This window comes from Perognathus longimembris, chromosome 5, assembly GCF_023159225.1.
Source record: "Perognathus longimembris pacificus isolate PPM17 chromosome 5, ASM2315922v1, whole genome shotgun sequence".
NCBI classification, from domain to species: Eukaryota; Metazoa; Chordata; class Mammalia; order Rodentia; family Heteromyidae; genus Perognathus; species Perognathus longimembris.
The window spans coordinates 47,970,606-47,990,273 of NC_063165.1; the positions used below are offsets into that span (position 1 = coordinate 47,970,606).

The following is a 19,668-nucleotide window of genomic DNA, read 5'->3' on the forward strand; positions in this document are numbered from 1 at the left end:
TCCTTTTTTGCCAGTCCTGGGCTTGAACTCAGGGCCTGGGCATTGTCCCTGAGCTTCTTGTAGCTTTAGAGCCACAGCGCCACTGTTTATGTGGTAACTGAGGAATCGAACCCAGGGCTTCATCCCTGCTAGGCAGGCACTTTACCACGAAGCCACATTCCCAGCCCCTAAAAACTTAATTATTAAGCACATGGCTCAAAATTTCAGGGCAGGTGCTCGCTTCGGCAGCACATATACTAAAATTGGAACAATACAGCGAAGATTAGCATGGCCCCTGCACAAGGATGACACGCAAATTCGTGAAACGTTCCATTTTTTTTTTTTAAGTAAAAGAAAAAAAAATTCAGGCAGCACAAAGAATTACTTTCAACACTCCTTTCAATTCCATACCCCAAGCTCCTAGGTTCCCTCAGAAATAATGCTACTAAGTTTTTTATTTATTCTTCCAAAGAGATTTCACCCAAGTATAGTCAAACATGTATTCTTTTCTTCTCTTTTCTAAACTGTCAAACAAAGCACTGTAGGGAATGAGCAGAGAGGGGAGGATCAAGCTGATGCCCAGGTTTCTGGCACAAACAATGCCACTTACTGAGATAGGGTACAGAAGCAGGAGTTCAGACATGCGAGGAATAATTTGGACGTATATTGCAAATAAATACATTACAGCTGGAAAAACTTAAGAAAACAAATCTAGTCTCTTTAATTTTAGAGACAAGGAAAGCAAAAACACTGAATAAAAAGTGGGAGCTGGGGGCTGGGAATATGGCCTAGTGGCAAGAGTGCTTGTCTCATATACATGAAGCCCTGGGTTCCATTCCTCAGAACCACATATATAGAAAAAGCCAGAAGTGGCACTGTGGCTCAAATGGTAGAGTGCTAGCCTTGAGCAAAATGAAGCCAGGAACCGTGCTCAGGCTCTGAGTTCAAGCCCCAGGACTGGCCAAAAAAAGAAAAACAAGTCAAGCTAAGGTCAAAATCTATCCGAATTTTTACAATCCATGCACAAAAGGATTATCATTAAAGCTGTAAGATTTATGAATGACCTGAAGGACTGCCCTGTGGAAAATGTTCATCAACAAAGAGAACAGTAAAAGGAAAACTTGCTAAAAAGAAAAACAGTGAATGAAACAAAGCACCAAAATGTGAGCCAGCTAGGAAGGTAACTTTAAGACATCTGGAAGAAAAATGTCCAGAACAATCCACTGTGAAAGTATCTTGATATCGAAGTTGTTTGGGCACTAGAAAGAATTTTTCTTACATAAAAAAAAGATAATTAATTGAACAATGACAAAAAATGCACCTAGAGGCTTTTGAGAGTCAGTCATTTCAAGTAACAATAGACAAAATAAATCTGCCTCCAAAAGGGGGTAGGGGATAGGGAGGCAAGTAATAGGCAGGAGATACTGAAATTATTGACAACAGAGATGCCTAAAGAAAATATTTCTGTTTTTGCTTTCTTGTGTGCCAGTCTAGGCACAGTCAGAGCATCTCATTTTCTTATTGACCTTTTTGCTCAAGGCCAGGGCTTTACCACTTGAGCCACACCTCCAATTCCAGTTCTTTGCAGGTTAAATTGGAGGTAAGAGTTTCTTGTATTTTTCTGCAAGAAGTGACTTCAAACCTGGATCCTCAGCTCTCAGTCTCCTGCGCAATAGGTATGAGCCACTGATGTCTAGCTCAATATACTGTTTTGGAAGGGGAAAATAAAGTTACTTCTTCATACCTGTGTCTGAATATCATCCCCTGTGACAATGTTTCCTACAGCTCGCAAAGCAGGAGAAACTACTTTATAGTCATCGTGCCTGCAACCATAAAAAGAAATGTTATAGCTAACAGTAGTATCCATAGTTCCTTTTCTAAAGGGCTGAAATCTGAAAAAAATAAGTGGTTAAGATTTTAGAGAAGAAACATACCGATTAGTAACTAAGGAAACCATACCACAATGACAGAATGTTTGGTATCCTCTAGGAGCTGTCTTTTCCTTTATTTACTATTTTTGGGAAAACTAAAAGTAATTTCTAGTAATCTTTCCCAGGCATTTCAGCACCTGGATTCCACAATTTCCTTTTTCATTTCTTAATATGAGCTTAGTCTCCTCTTTACTTGCTTCTGTAGTTGCCGACGTAATCAAGAGCAATAAGTAACATTTCTTTTTTTTTTTTGGCCAGTCCTGGGCCTTGAACTCAGGGCCTGAGCACTGTCCCTGGCTTCTTCTTGCTCAAGGCTAGCACTCTGCCACTTGAGCCACAGCACCACGTCTGGCCATTTTCTATATATGTGGTGCTGGGGAATAGAACCAGGGCTTCATGTATACGAGGCAAGCTCTCTTGCCACTAGGCCATATTCCCAGCCCAATAAGTAACATTTCTATAACACAAATCTTATAATTTATTTCTCAGAGGTGATACTGACCTGTCAGCAGCTTAACTAATTTGAAAATGAAAGTGAGAATTTGTACCTCAAATACTGAACTCTTCCTACTAAATCTACAAAGCTGTCTTACTAGTCAAAAACACCTTCCACAAAGGCCTTTATATATACAGAAAATAGACGCTAAGGCCTAATTTCAGAATAAGTCAGTATCATTTAACTTTTCTTAAAAATCCTACTTTCCTCTCCTTTATTGAGACTTGTTATTCTTAAAACTGTCCCATTTAAAACCTAATAACAGAAATGCAATAATTAAAATGTACAGAAACACAAAGAATTACCTCACAGATTTTGGAAGCCTCTGATTCCAGTGGCATTTTTTCACTTCAGTCTATTGGCCAGCTTGGTACAATCCCTGAATGTTGTATCTGTGCATTATATTCAACTACCCTATTCCATATGTTACATTCAGAAAAATGTCTACTTTGTACTTCAATTAAATTCATATGTAGCCAATACTTTTATTACTTCCCCATCATCTTATCAATCTATTTTTTTCTAAGTACTACCTAAAAATTTAATTGCTATACTTTCAAATTATTTGTCATGAGTAAGTCTTTCATTCCATCACCAAAGGTACTATCCAAAGGTACTAATACGAAAGACTCAATGTCTGAAACCAGTAGCTCTACCAGAAACAGAGAAGGGATGACTATTTTTAGTGGCAATAAGCCTTCTGATTTCTAGTGGCTGTTACATGAAGTTTTCCAAATGTCTCTGCTGAAGGACTACTACTATCAGAGCAAAAAGAGCTTCTTATATAAGCCTCAAAACAGTAAATGAAACAAACAAAAAGACATAAACAAGAAACAACAAAAAAGCCAAAGCATAACAAATCAATAAAAATATCAACTAATATTTAAGTATGAACAGAAAGCATCTATTATGGAGGGAAAAAGAAGACACTTAAAAAAAAGAGACTGAATACTGTCCATATGCATTATTTGGACAGTAAAACAGTAAAAACACAACAATGAAACCTGTTGAAATTCTTCTGTAAGGGAGAAAAAGGTAGGGAGAATGATAAGGAGATTCATTACAATACATTGTAAACATGTGTGGAAATTTAACAATGAACACCCCCCCCCTTATAACTAATACATGCTTTAAAAAAAAAAAAAAGGTATCTTACATCAGCAGCTCCACAAGTCTCCTACATACTCCTGCATCAATGACTGCCTGAATTTTATCATTGGGTCCATCTGATAGATATGAAAGAGCCCAGCAGGCATCAGCCAGCACATCAGTGTCACTGACAAACAGCAACCAGGAAAGGACATTCAGACAGGGGGAGACCTGTAAAAGAAAGATACAAAGAAATTCAACAGAATGAAAAACAAGTGAGATGAGATACTCAAGAAAGCTACCAGGCAATCACTTTATGACTGCATTTGTGTCTTTGGGAAGGCTATCTATGGACTTTTGTTTACTTTGCTGAGATAAGTCAAAATCCAAAGAAAATAACTGTTGACCAGGTAAAGGAACTTTCACATACGCACTACCAGGAAATACTACATTTTAGATACTTTGTTATTTAAAAAATTACTAAGGTTTTGAAGATTAATTTGGAGTTTTCCAAGCAATGAGAAATGATCTCAAATTTAAACAAAAGCTAGAAATGACAAAAAAAACCTATTTCTGTACAAACTGATAAAATTCTAACATTCTAAATTTTATTATTATGAATTATCTCTCTGTAAACATTAACATTGGTTGCTGAGGTCTTTTAACAGCACTTTTCCTGCCAATTTCCCACAAGTATACTGCTTACCTTTGCAAATTCTGGAGGTGGACTTTTCCCTCTACAGAGATTAGACAATGCCCACACTGCATTCCGGGTCATGGTCAAACGATTTTGCTTTGAAAATAACCTACAAGCACGAGCGTGTGATGGTAAGTCATACCAAAGATATTAATTCACTGACTGCATAAGATAAATAGTAAATAAATGCTATGTATGGATAAAACAGACTTCAAATAGATTTTCTCCAGAACAAAAAAATTCAATAATTGTATTGCAAGTAATTCAGGATTTTAGCACTGGAGTAAGTGCCTAAAGAAATGATCTAACAAGGTAATAAAGAAAGGGGAAAGGGTGACATTTTCCAAAAAGAAATGTACTCTTTACTTGACTTATATAACTCTAAGTGCTCTGTACATCATAATTCCAAAACATAATTTCCAAAAACAATGCTTTCTGAGGAATTTCTCATTTTTTATTACTCATGAAAAAAAAAAAAAGCAAAAACGAAATGAAACTTACTGCAAAAGAGGAGGAAGGATATTGCAGTCTAAAACATAGTCCCTGCACATGGTACTATCGCCAGCAATGTTGCCAAGGGCCCAGACTGCCTGTGGAAGAATTGATTTGTTAATGATAGATGTATAAATTAATTCCCTCATAAATCTTCCAAAGGGACCAATACATCATAGTAATACTTTAAAAAAGAAAATGAGTTACATAACGTTTACGAAGAGATGACTCAATATTTATATTCTTTCTTTCTATAGGACCCCATTCTCATCCCGAAGTAACATTTTATATAGCTCTTGGCATAATGCAGAGATTCAAGTACCTTAGTGAGTTTAGTTGTCCTTAAAGAGAATTCAAGAGCTATCTTTTCTTTTTTTTTTTTTTATTTTTTGCCAGTCCTGGGGCTTGGACTCAGGGCCTGAGTACTGTCCCTGGCTTCCTTTTTGCTCAAGGCTAGCACTCTGCCACTTGAGCCACAGTGCCACTTCTGGCCGTTTTCTGTATATGTGGTGCCAGGGAATTGAACCCAGGGCTTCATGTATATGAGGTGAGCACTCTTGCTACTAGGCCATATCCCCAGCCCCAATTCAAGAGCTATCAAAATATAGATAATTTTATTAAACTTTTGGATGTGATAAAAGCCATATTCATTTAGTGGTGATATCTTAAAAAGTGTGGTAAGGCTGGCAGTAATAAAAAAAATTAATGTTTTTTTATCTTTTTAAAAAAGTAAAAGTGTCAAAGACTTCAATTAGAGACGTCTTCAAGAAGCCCTCTTATCAGTAATACTTATATTGCTTAAAAAACTTGTAGAGACTAAAAAGCTTATAGAGGGGCTGGGAATATGGCCTAGTGGCAAGAGTGCTCGCCTCATATACATGAAGCCCTGGGTTCGATTCCTCAGCACCATATATATAGAAAACGGCCAGAAGTGGCTCTGTGGCTCAAGTGGCAAGAGTGCTAGCCTTGAGCAAAGAGAAGCCAGGGACAGTGCTCAGGCCCTGAGTTTAAGGCCCAGGACTGGCAAAAAAAAAAAAAAGCTTACAGAGACTAAATGGTTCTATATGGCTAGAAGTGTGTTTATATTCACTAAAATATATTCTATTTTGACTAAATTTAAGTTTCTAGAACACTCCTAGGAATAAACTGGATTATCACAGCCAAATAGTCAAACTCAAGCCCTGAATATGAATAAAGAGAAAGTTTTAGTTTTAAGCTCATCTGCTACTTCTTACTTATTTTTAACCTAATTTTATTTACTTGTTTGTTTTGTTTACCTGTTCCTGGACATCTTCAAACTCTGAGCTGAGCAACTCTATGAAGATGGGCACTGCTCCTGCCTGAATCACAATCCGAGTCTGAAGGGAATTTCCTGAAGCAATGTTTGTCAATACCCAAGCTGATTCAAACTAGAAAAATAAAAATAATTTTCATTATTCTAACAATTTAAAATCTTGCTCATAATGATTTCTGTATATAAAGAAGAGTCTGAGATCGTTATTTACATCTCTTTTCAACTGAATACCATTATTAATTTTATGCCAGTACTGGGGCTTGAACTTAGGGCTTCGTGCTCTTGCTTGGCTTTTCAAGGCTGGTGCTCTATCTACTACTTGAACCATACCTCTACTACTAAACACATTAATTTTAAGAACTTCAAAAGAATTATCACACCCTATTCAAGGTATCTAAAATTTCAAATCAAGTTACAGTTAATGTGACACCATAAAAAAATGAGGAAATGTTGCCTAACATATAAAAGTCTCCTAAGATTCAAATAAAAAAACTAAATGCAAAATAGTATACATAAATGTAGTACTAAATCATATTACCACAAACAGGGTTATAAGTTAATGTACTTTTTTATTTAGGTACTTGGAGCTTTGAACTTAGGGGCACTTGCTTGCTAACAGGCAAGTTACTCTTACCACTTGAGCCACACTTCCAGCCCTTCTTAGAGCTAAGCTATTTTTTCTAAAAGTTTTTAATTTTTTCCTCAGACTGGGCCTCAGATGAGAATGCCTCTACCTACACTTTTCACATAGTTGGGGCCACAAGTGCATGCTACCAAGCCTGGCTTATTTACTTAGACACTATCTATTAACTTTTGTGCCCTTGAATATTGACTGCCTTGGATCTCTGTCTCTCCCAAGTACCTGAAATTACAAGTATAAGCCATTGAGCCCAGACCTTAATGTACTTACTCCACAAATTATAGCTGAGTGGAATTACAAGAAACTACAAAATATGTGTTACTTATACAAAGAATCCTGGATGATAACAGAATAGGGGTAAGATTTTAAAATTTCACTGAAAACTCTGTTCCCTTGGGCCTTAATCTATGCATATCATGTACTAAATAATTTCTGCAAGATTGGTAAAGCAAAACAGAATAATGTTAGTGTAGTGTACAAAATGTGGTTATAGAAAGGCAAAAAGTATTTTAAATGTTAAATAGCTTAAAAGGAGTTAACAAGTATAGAATTACAGAAATGACAGCTTCAATACATAAGAGCTTCCAATAAATAAGACTCCAAACCAAAGTCAGAAAATAGTTTTTTTTAAAGAGCATTCCTCATAAGGAGAAAAAAAAAGGCAGATTGAGTAAAGTTTGATTGAGCACTAGGAAACAGAAGATATGAACCACATTATAGTCAGCAAAAATATAGCACACTACTAATTCTGCAAATCCCTAGCAAATCCCCTTGACCTAGCTTAGTGCTAGAAAATAAAAGCTTATATTTCTTTCTTGGTTTTGGTCAGTCCTGGGACTTGAACTCAGGGCTCGGGCACTGTCCTGAGCTCTTTTGCTCAAGGTTAAAACTAGAGCTCTACTACTTCCAGCCATAGCTCCATTTCTGGTTTACTAGTGTTTAGAGACAAGAATCTCATGGACTTTCCTACCTGGGATGGCTTTGAACCACAATCCTCAGATCTCAGCCTCCTGAGCAGCTAGGATTACAGGCATGTGCCACCAGCACCCAATAAAACCTTGTATTTCTATATAGTCCATAGTTCTCATACTTAAATAAATACACATACAAAGAAAATAAAATTTGCATTCCTTTCAGTGATATGATATGCCTTTATCTAACAGATCAACAGTATGTCTTTTTCTAAGCTTTTAGATCAACTAAAAAAGCAGGTGTCATAGGGAAAACAGAGCCATCAGAGGGAATGGGCAGACAACTGAATCAACACAGTTCAAAGCCATGTGAATGATAACAAATGCCGAGAACAGTAGAAGGCACTTAAAAGGCTGAAAGCATGGCCAATGTGGTGGCTACCTGCCTAGCGAGGGCAATCAAATCATACTGAGTGAAAAGAAAAGGAAGGGGGAGGGAATGTTAGGGGAGGGGTGAATGTTCAAAACAAACTTGTAAGTGACAAACAGGTATGGTAAAGTAGAATGGTATCCTAGACATGGATGTTACAACAGCAGGGAGGCCCAGACTAGGAGCATCACAGGGTTAAAGAGAACCATAAATTTTAATTGAAAAGGTAAGATATGGTTGGAGCCAAAGTTCAGGAGACTTAGTTTAAAATCTGAATACTCCCACAAAACTTAGACACATTCATCTCTGTAATGAACTTACTAATGAAAACAATATTCAAAGCCTTTTAAGTCTCTCTAAAACATACCTGTAACACTACTACAGGAACATTTAATTGCTTTTAATTTTATTTCTCAGGGCAAGAAATCTCAATAACAATGTGCCAGATTGTGTTAAAGAAACAAGGGTTCACCTAAAATAGTTTCTTTTGCTTACTAGGAAAATTATATGATATAAGTATAAAAGCCAGTATCCTGCCGGAACCTCACCCCAAAGCTCAACAATCACCAGACACTGCAGAGATCATGTGAAAAGAAATGAAAATTCTGAGTAAAAGCAATCTGGAAATAAGATCTATCTATTGATTGACCTATCTATCTAATACAGACAAAAAGATCTGCAAGTGAGATTTTTTGATTTGGTGGCACTAGAGTTTTGAAATCAAAGCCTTATATTTATTACATAAGAATTTTACCAATTGAGCCACACCTTTAGACCTTTTTAATTTTTGTTATTTTTCAGATAGGTAGTGGTTTTGTTTTTTTTTTTACTGGTCCTGGGGCTTAAACTCAGGGCCTGGGCTCTGTCCCCAAGCCTCTTTGTGGCTCAAGGCTAATGCTCTACCAATTGAGCCACACCACCACCTGCAGCTTTTTCTTAGTAGTTTATGAGATAAGGGGCTCACAGACAGTCCTGCCTAGGCTTGCTTCCAATCTGGATGCTCATATCTCAGCTTCCTGAGTAGCTAAGATTACAGTGTGAGCCATCAGTGCCCAGCTAGCTGGTCTAGTTAGTGGTTTTGTAGAGGGTCATCTTGACTTCAATCCCCTTAATCTGACTCCTGTTCAATTTTTCCTACCCATGCTTCCTATATAGCTGAGCTTATAGGCATGAACCATCATGCCTGGCATATTTGTTAAGATTGGGTCTTACAATCTTTTTTGCCTAGACTAGCCACAAAACACAATCCTTCTGATTATAGCTCTTAAGTGGGATTACAGGCATAAGCTACCAGGCCCAGCTGCAGTGACGTTTTGATGCAAACGAAATAATAACTAAAGTAAGTAAAAAACATGTTGAAGAGCTATTGGTTAAAATCAATTTGAATATTAATGGTACCAGAACTGCTGAGTTTAGCACTAAAGAACTCAGAGGAAATGAGGCAAATCCAGGAGCTACTTAAGTGAATTGAACAAAAACAAAATGAATCGACAATGATTATAACAAAGAAAAAGGAGTCAAAATGCCCTGAAGGTGGATGATACAAGACTGGAAACTAAGCCAGGTGTAGTATGCATGCCTCTAATCTCAGGAAGCTGAGGCAGGATGACCCAAGAGGAACTACCTAGGAACATCATAGGCCAATTGATCGATCAATCCATCCATCAACCAAACCAATACTATATCACAGCAAAAGAACCAGCAGGACAGTTGTGTTTATTATTGAGAAGCGCATGATGACAATCACTGTAAATGCAAGAATACTCAAGAATGGAAACTGAAAGGTAGTTTTGTTATTTTCAAGACAAAAATAGATGAGTAACTATAAATGAGAGTCACTGAAGACAAAGTATCCATGCGTTAATAAAGCACAAATACAAGTACTTTGGTGTTTTCACCTTATAAAAAAAATTCCTGTTTCTACGTGTGTGTGTGTGTGTGATGCAACGAGAAGGACAATTTCTTTAGAGTACAGGTCTGTTAATGTTGGAAAAAGCAATGTTTAATGTTAAATAGATTCTTGAAACCTTGCATTTGAACTACTTAACTTCCCTTCCATTATAGTCTAGATCTGTACTTTATATTTCACTGAGATTTTCAGTCTTTTTATTATTTTTGTAACATATTAGAGCTTTGGGTACTAAGTAAGAATTTAACCTGAGAAAGTTATAATATGGGAGAGCCCAGAACTAATGGTAAAAATATTTTCTATTAAGAAGCAGCTTTAAAAAAATTAATGTATTATGACTCTAGAAAAATAAAACGAGGGGGGGTTCCTAAGAAATGGTATCACCTTTAGTATCCATACAGTGGCCCAAACAGATAAAACCTTTACTCTTTCCTTGTGTTTTAAACTACCAATAAACAAAGAATGGAACCACAGAAGGAACCTACTTGCAGCTAAACTGCTTATAATGATAATTTCACTAGTATTTTTCACTGTCCAAAACCTGCTAAAGGCTGCCACTGAAATCTGCATACTAAAGATTTGATGTTTTCTCTCTCCCCTTTCTCAGTCTCTACCTTCTGGTGCTCAGTTCCTTAAATAAGGGAAATGAGAATCCAAAGCTGAAGTACTTCTGACCTCCTATCAAGTTTCCCACTCCAGGTTGAGGTACGCCTGGGTTCCCTTTCTCCATTTGGATCAGGACTCTGTTGCTGGCCACTTTGCCGGTTCCACTCTGGTTCCTAGCAAATGCCAGGCTCACCTGGAGAGCAAGTGAAAAGAAAGGCTCGCATCAGAAAAATAAACCCAGATATCAAACTCTGCAGAGCACAGTGCCTGAGTCATCTGAGCAACCTTCCAGAAAGGCAGAGAGGTCAATGAAGATGGGAAAAAGCATAGGAGGATGAAGGCTTACTGCAGTTTATCACATTAAGCTTTTAGAGGGGACAAGAAAAGCAGGAAAGGGGAACTAAGCCAACTCAATTCAAATTTAGAACTTTTGGAAAAGTACCTATCTATTGTTTAGAAGCAGAAGCAATTTGCTTATCTATAGTAGATATTTTTATAAGCCTCTTTAAATAAGGGCTTAAGAATGCAAAATCATAGCACTGTAGAAAAATGGGTCCATAGAACATACCATAAAGATCAGTCTCATGTTAAAAGATCAATTAAATATGTCTGATCTAGGTGTCATTGCTTGCTTTCAAATCCTAGATTAGACCAAAGCTCACTTCTACTACTTTGAGGGTGAATTTGTTCCTGGGTAGTAATGCTAAAAACTAAACAAAAACAAACCTACTGATTGGGGAAGTCATAATAGAAAATTAAGTTTGTCCCTTGGGCTTATTAGAGAGTTGTTTAAGTGGTGAGTCATATAAACAAAAGTCCTCTTACTATACAGTATTGACTCTCTTTCTGGAAGAGATGGCAAAATCCCTATTTCAGATATGCTTTATTTGTAGCTCTGGCTCAGTAAGCAGGAGTACAAGAGCTAGCTTATATATCTTAGTGCTAAGAAAACAGGAGTATCCTCCCAGCTTACAGGAGCAAGTCTGATTATATAAAGCAGATCACCAAGCCTCCTGACTAAGCCTCCTTGAATATTCTTGCTTTCTGCTTCAGAGGTTAACCATTATTCACAATGGACTGAGAATGCCATCCTGTGCTTAAATTAACACAGAAAGAAAGCTGGAGGACAATTCTTCAAATAATGTTATTTTTTGGTCTTAGAACAGCTAAAATGAAAACTGTGAGAACATGAGGTAGTCACTTGCACAGAAATCATTTTTAATCTTTTTGCCTATTAGTCTGCACAAGAGTACCGTCTAGAAATTTAGATAGCATCAAAGCAGGTATTTCTGAAGGTTTTCATCTTCAGACACTTTAAATGTACATGCTAGTACTAGAGAGCACTGAAGCAAAAAATGGTGACTCACTTACATGTGCTAGTCAAGAGAGGGCATTCTGAGAACATATTGTACTCTGTGGAGTAGAGATAAGATTCATTTCTTATGTAGAGAATGTAAAGATAAGACTCATTTCTCTGACTTTTCATTTTGAGTAAAACTTCTTTCTTTAATGCATAAGAAATTGGATCTGTGCAAACCACCTAGGAAGAACTGCCACTAGAACAGCAAAAATCAGTTTATCTCTCAACTCTACTCATTCCCAGAGACAGGACAGAAACATTTTTGTTAGCATGAACAAAATGATAATTTTCCCTACCTCCCTTTTCCTACAAAGCATTTCAAATGATAAACTGCAGTAAGGCTCCTCATTTGGTCCCTCTGGTTTTCTTGGCAGGTTGCTTAGGGGCTCAGGCTCTGTTCTCTGCAGTGTTGGTTGTCTGGATTTCCTTTTTTTCTGAGTAAAGTCTCTCTCTTCCCTTGTGCTCAGGGTGAACAGGATTTTTCAGGTGTCTGGTGATTTTGGCCTTAGATGAGGACCAGAATTACAATCCAGGAAGCAGCTAGCAAAACAGAATCTTAATTCAAATAAACACAGGGATTGGCAAATGTCACACTGGAGAAGAAAAATTGATGGGACATCGAAGTACTTACTCTACCTTTTCTGTATTGCTTGTTTTCCCTGTAAGGAAATCACTCTAATAAAGATGTAAAAGAAAGAATGGAAGGATTAAAAAGAGAGAGAGAATACCAAGAAAAAAGCTGTAAGATTAGGAAATGATCTGGCCAGTTAGAAGCCTGGAGATATGGGTTACCATTTATAAAATTGCCCCTGTCCCTACAAAAACCACTATTAAAATAAGGTAAAACCACAATGGGAGTTTTATGATTAACTTATTGTCAACTATTACTGTGGAAAAACAATCTCACTTTGTGATCTCCATGACACCTAACCCAATTTTATAGTTGCACAGTCTAGAAGAGTCCGAAGCATTCAGATTAGATACAAGGCTGACAATTCTGAGATCACAGACACCTGTTAACAAATATTGATACTGATTCCACTGGCTATTCTAAGGAAGTCTAGAAAAAAAAACACAAGAAAAAAAAATCCAACTCTCATTCAGAAAAACACACAGCTTTTTTTTTTATTGTACATAATTCCAAGGATAAAGATCGGTTGGCAGTTGGTTCTTTTTACTGTGAAAATGATCTAATTCGGAGGCTGCAGAATTTCTTCTTGGAACCTCTACACAAAACAGTACTGAAATATCAAAGTGATACTGGCAGGAAGCACACACATAGACTCTGACAAAGCAGTCTCTCTTCAGCACCTCTTTTAGGGTAGAAGGAGGATTGGAAGTTGTTTTTGATCCAGCTCATGTGGCACCATCTTGAGACATTGTATGATCTACAAAACCCTCAAAATCAATTTTTATGCAGCCTATTTATAAGGTTCCTATTTATAATGGCTGTCTATTTCATACATTTCCTTCTTATGAATTACCTACAATAATAATTACAAAACATTTTAAATGACTAAAGACAGAAATTCTACAGAGCACAGCCAAGTACGTATTACATGTCAATAAAGCTATAAGAACAACTTGCAATGTACTCCTAAGGAATATCATTATAAACAAATTTAACCTTCATAGAGATTAAAGTAAGTAAAAAATTCATATATAAAATAAAATTTTCCAAGAGCTATGAAATGAAAATGTTCGCACCTGCAGTGTACAATTCTCTTTTCGTTTGAGGAACTCCACAAACCTGGCAACTACTCCTGGGGTGCTGATAACTTCATCAATAGGAGGATTTGGCTCTGTTTCCATACAAAATAAAAAGAAAAACAATCCTTTGATTTCAGTGTAAGGACTTTATAGCTCAAAATTATTTCCCAATACTCCCTTTGTTTATTGGGCCTCACCACTCTGAGAAAGGGCAGTGTTAAAGGTTTCACATAAACCAACAATCTTTAATAGGAAAATTAAGAACAGGCAGTGTTCTTTGTGTCTGAAGTGGTAGGAAGCTTTCTTTCTTTTTGTGGTGCTGGACGTTGCTGAGCTATACACACAAACCCTAAGAATTCTTAAAAATTACTCCAACTCTTATTTTTAGAAAATCCAGAAAACAATGGAAAAGAAAAACATCCAGACAACTGAAATTAGCATCTTATAAACTTTCTGCTGGTTTTCTGTAACATGAGCTTTCAGTTTGTCAGTTTTGTTTTCCATACTGTTTTTTGTAAGGCTGTCTTGAAAAAGTGCCTTACAGGATTTACAGTGTGTTTTACAGGGTATAATTCAATACCTTGTAGTGATGAGTACCAGCAGGAATTAAGACTTACTTGCCAAATTACTCTCATTTTCAGCTATGACAGTAAGTACCTTGTAATGAAGTCTTTCAATAAAGTAATTGGGTAACAGATTGGAAATGCCAGATAATGAGAGTAATCACAGCAGACACACAGCAAACTGTGAAATGTGCATGGGGCAATGCCAGAAAATATGCAGTAAGATCACTGTATTATCTATAAAGAATCTTTGCCAAGTTAGTAGTCTTATTGTAAGAGGTTCAATTTGACAAGGGCTCTAATAATGACATATACTTTGTTTTCACTTTATCAATTACTCGACTAAATAAATTTGTAACAACTGATTAATATGATAAAATTATAAAAATATGCACCAAAACTGATAATAAAATAGGAATAAAACAAAATTCAGCAAAAGACTTTTTTTTGGTTGTTTTATAGAGCCTTTGTAAGCATTCTACTGCTTACATTCTGAGTTCCAGCAATTTCTGTGTGTGTGCCAGTCCTACGGCATGAATTCAGGGCCTGGATGCTGTCCTTGGGCTTTTTTGCTCAAAGCTAGTGATCTTACCACTTAAACTACAGCTTCACTTCTGGGGCTTTTTCTGATAGTTAACTGGAGGTTAAGAGTCTTATGGAGGGGGTGTCTTTGAACTGTGATCCTCAACATCTCAGCCTATTGAGTAGCTAGGATTATGGGTATGAGCCAAGTGCTAAGCTAGCATTTGATTTTATTTGTTTGACATGAGTTCTCTTCCCTATGTTGCTCAGGCTACCTTCAAACTCTTGGGGGTCAATGATCTTCTTCAGCCTCCTTAGAAGTTAGAACTACAGGCATATCTGTCATTTAGCAACTACATTTTATAAAATGCAATCTCACAAAACACAATTCATAAAGAAAACCACTAGTAAATTTAGTTTAATGAGCGGTAGAGTGCTTGTCTAGCATGCATGAAGCCTTGTGTTCGATTTCTCAGCACTACATAAACAGAAAGGCTGGGAAGTTGATGCTGTGGCTCAAGTGGTAGAGTGCTAGCCTTGAGTAAAAGGAAGCCAGGGACGGTGCTCAGGTCCTGAGTCCAAGCCCCAGGATTGGCTATATATGTTTAATGAAAACTCAAAAGACTATTACTATGCAATGACTAATAAAAAAGAAACTATAATCTCTTATATTATTGGAAGGAATAATTTTAGGACAAAGAAGGCAATCCCTCATCATGCTCTAATGATTCTGTAATATATTTTTTTGGATACAAGGACTCAGTATATAGCCCAGATTGACCTTAAATTTGTAACTCTCCAGACCCAGACTCTTCCTGAGTGCTGGGTGTGTCACCATGCCCAGCTTAAATACTTATTTTTTTAAAGAGGAATACTGGCAAATCAGAACATATAGTAGGTCAAATCAGAATATATAGTAGGTCACAAAAGCCTTAAAAAGCCCCACTTTATGAGAAATCATTAGGCTCGGCATGCTAAAGAGACAATAGCTATAGAGATGTGGGAAGTATACTTTCACTTTTTTTTTTGGCCAGTCCTGGGCCTTGGACTCAGGGCCTGAGCACTGTCCCTGGCTTCTTCCCGCTCAAGGCTAGCACTCTGCCACTTGAGCCACAGCGCCGCTTCTGGCCGTTTTCTGTATATGTGGTGCTGGGGAATCGAACCTAGGGCCTCGTGTATCCGAGGCAGGCACTCTTGCCACTAGGCTATATCCCCAGCCCATACTTTCACTTTTAATACTGGTAAGTTGTCATACAAAACAAGTTTTTAGGTATGTGCATTATGGTGATAGGTTCTCCTTCTATTTAACTTCAAAGGATGTATTTGTGCGTGTGTGTGTGTCTGCACATGCGTGTATGTGCACACATGTGCCAGTACCAAGTCTTAAATTCAAGAGCATATCCACACTCTATTCCAGCTTTTACTGCTGGTTAATTGAAGATAGTCAATTGGACTTTTCTGCCCAGACTGCCCTTAAGCCAGTCCTCAGATCTCAGTCTCCTCATTAGAGAAGATAATAAGCATGAGAGTATGGCAACTAGCATATTAATATTTTTAATCACTATTAACAACTATAACTTACCACTGGAAAGTTCAAGTATTTTACTCTCAATATTTTAATATGGTTCAGAATTATTTTTACTTGCCTAGAGTGACAAGTCCCATACTACTCCAGTCTTATACTATACTTATTACACCAAACAAATGTTAACTTAACCACTAACAAATCCATACTTAACTTTCAGTAGTATACTAACATTAAAATCATCAAGTATTGGGCTAGGAATATGGCCTAGTGGCAAGAGTGCTTGCCTCCTACACATGAATCTCTCGGTTTGATTCCCCAGCACCACATATACAGAAAACGGCCAGAAGTGGCGCTGTGACTCAAGTGGCAGAGTGCTAGCCTTGAGCGGGAAGAAGCCAGGGATGGTGCTCAGGCCCTGAGTCCAAGGCCCAGGACTGGCCATAAATAAATAAATAAATAATCAATCAAGTATTGCTCTTTCAAGTAATATTTTAAAATTTTTCCTAAAAAGAATTAACATAACATGTTGGCCAGTTCACTATAAAAATGAAATTATGTGCAGTCTGAAAAGAGATTATGTAAAAGGATACTTTGGGGGGAGGGGGACAGTCATAGGGCTTGAATTCAGGGCTTGGGTGCTGTCGCCAAGCTTTGTTAATCAAGGCTAGCACTCTGCCACTTCAACCACAGCTCTACTTCTAGCTCTTTTTGGTGGCTAATTGGAGATAAGAATCTCATGGACTTTCCTGCCTGCGCTGTCTTGCATTGCTAGGATTACAGGTTATGAGCCACCACTGCACAGATGAATATTTTACAGAAAAAAAAGTATCATTTCATATAGAAAAAAATATTCAGATCTTACCTTTTGAAAGCAGCTTTCTGAATTTCTGTGTTGCAGAAAGTTGTTGCTCTGGGCTATTAGAAAATATCATTTCAATCATGTCAGAAGTAATGACACCACCCTGGATCACAAACAAAAAGCAAACACAATGTTAACCTTAATTCAGATGAAATAAAAAATAACATTGTGGTAATAAACTTAATCACACTTCTCCAAGATTATCCACAGATATATAAAGTTTACATGCAAAAATATATAATAAGTATTCATTCAATGAAGTCAATATTTTTGTCTATTATTAAAAAGCATACAATAGGGAGGCAGTAATATGTGTAGTAAGTAACAAGACAAAGCTGGGCACCAGTGGCTCTTGCCTACAATCCTACCACTCAAAAGGCTGAGCTCTGAGGATCATGGTTCAAAGTCAGTCTGGGCAGGGAAAGTTTTAGATTCTTACCTTCAATTAACCAGCAAAGAGAAAGAAATTAACCAGCAAAGAGACAGAAGCGGAGGTGTGACTGAATTGGCAGAGTGCCAGCCTTGAATAAAAAAGCTGAGGGGCAGTGCCTAGGTCCTCCCTGAGTTCAAACCAAACAGCTTAACATCCCTTCCCCTCCTTCACTATATGGCTAACATCAAAATTAAAGGTTAAGCTGTGAAAGAGGTTTTTCATTACTTCAAAACCTAAAACACTCTATTGCTCTCACATGCCTTTTACTTCCACGCCCAACTCCTACCATCACTAAATAGTTCTTTTTTATTTGTGCTCGTGTTCCCCCCCAATTTATTGTAATCTCCTTGAAAGCCCAAGACCTTAGCCTTTTTTAGTGTTTTTTCTGTCAAACAAAATATTAAAATTATATGTAATAATGAGGCACATCAAGTTACTTTTCAATGCTAATCTTACCACACTCACTAATGGCTGTCATATAGTAGATACTCAAACTAGTATTACCTGAAGGAGCAAACAGTGGTTTTGTATAAACTATACCTTCTAGTAGCACTACCAATTATTTAAAATTCCTAATTTAAAAAATTTTAGTTTCCCACTATGTGAACCATAGTAACTTCTCTCATTAGCTCTATTTCTCTGAAAAGACTAATACAGACCATAAAATATTAATTCATTTGAACTATTTTTATTAATTGTTAAGAATGTTTTAAAAACCATTAAAAATTACCAACAAAATAATGTGTTGGCTATAATGTCTATATCAAATCCAAATCTTTTCTCAAATCCAAAAGAAAACTTATCAACTGAATATATATAAAGTAAAATAAAGAAAAAAACTACAAGATAACTCTGTGTAGTATGCTTCTGTCTACATAGGAAAAAGAAGTTGTGGGTAGGAACATTTATTTTCTTTTAACACTCAAAAGCTCTCAAAAAGAATAAATGAAGCTGGGTGTCTGTGGCTTACCCCTGTAATCCTTGCTACTCCAGAGGCTGAGATCTGAGAATCATGGTTCAAAGCTAGCTAGGGCAGGAAAGTCCATGACACTCTTTATCTCCAATAAACTACCAAGAAAAAGCCAGAAGTAGAGATGCGGCTCAAATGGTAGAGCACTAGCCTGAGCAAAACAAACCTCAGGGACAGTACCAGAGTTTAAACCAGGGGAGAAAAAAGGAATGAACAAAAACTGAGTAATGGTGGTATAGTAGTTGCCACGAGGGGAAAATACTGAGATAATTAAGGCAGAAGGCATTTTCTTTAAAAAAAAAAAAAAAAAGTATGGGATTGAGGTTCAAATCCCAGAATAGAATTTTTTTTTTTTTTTAAGATTTAAAGAAAAAGGTGGGCACGTTAAATCACACCTATGATCCCAGCACTCAGAAGGCTGAGGTAGAAGGATTATGAGTTCCAAGGTCAGTCCAAGCTGACTAGACACTTTATCTCAAAAGGTATGTGTGGGTTGAGGGTATCATTGTGATATCTTCATATTTTGTATAATGTACTCTGTGTGATCTATTTTTTGTCAGTCATGGGACTTGAACTCAGGGCTGGGGCGCTATCCTTGAGCTCTTTTGCTCAAGGCTAGTGCTCTACTACTTTGAGCCACAGCTCCACTTCCAGTTTGCTGGTGATTAATTGAAGGTAAGAATCTCACACTTTCCTACTCAGACTGGCTTTGAACCATGAGCTAGTAGTAGATCTCAGCCTCCTGAACAGGTGTGAGCCACCAGCACCTGGCCCTATGATCTATGTATTAATAAGGCATTAGAAGTTCTATATCTTTATTGGCTGCGAACAATTTATAACAGAATATCCCAATAGTTCTGATATAGATTCAAATTCTCAATTTGTATATTAATTTTGTAACTATAAATTTTATAAGTTTTGAAGGGAATATTTAAAAAATTTTAAACATAACTGCAGTTTTATGAGGTACAATTCTGTTTTGACACACATACTCTTTTAACTTAAGGCAAGGTGTATGTAACCCACACTGACCTCCCAATCTTGCCTCAGCCACTCTAGTGCCAGACTGAAAATGTGTATCACCACACTTGACTCTATGTAAAGTTTCATAGCTGAATTATCTCTCTAATTTAGTTGATGTTTTTTACTACCTACTACCCAAAAATACCATAAGCATGTAATAACCCAAGAAGATTAAATATGTAACTTCTTAAAAAATACTAAATATCTTTTATAGTCATCTAACCTA

General features: G+C 36.9%; 1 protein-coding gene and 1 non-coding gene across 4 annotated transcripts in view; one reads left to right on the forward strand and one right to left on the reverse strand.

Annotated features, from left to right (window-relative positions):
- The window catches only part of Kpna1 (karyopherin subunit alpha 1), a 596,817-nt gene that overhangs the window by 7,096 nt on the left and 570,053 nt on the right, over positions 1-19,668 (reverse strand). For all 3 annotated transcript variants that reach the window (XM_048346771.1, XM_048346770.1, XM_048346772.1), the window contains 7 exons: positions 17,020-17,119; positions 13,542-13,636; positions 5,962-6,093; positions 4,694-4,782; positions 4,202-4,301; positions 3,563-3,726; positions 1,724-1,802 (listed from right to left, as the gene is read on the reverse strand). In XM_048346771.1, the coding sequence (XP_048202728.1) occupies positions 1,724-1,802; positions 3,563-3,726; positions 4,202-4,301; positions 4,694-4,782; positions 5,962-6,093; positions 13,542-13,636; positions 17,020-17,119 (759 nt within the window). The remainder of the gene's footprint in view (positions 1-1,723; positions 1,803-3,562; positions 3,727-4,201; positions 4,302-4,693; positions 4,783-5,961; positions 6,094-13,541; positions 13,637-17,019; positions 17,120-19,668) is intronic.
- LOC125352132 lies at positions 213-319 on the forward strand. The gene has a single exon (XR_007211126.1). It is a non-coding gene; the product is annotated as a U6 spliceosomal RNA (small nuclear RNA).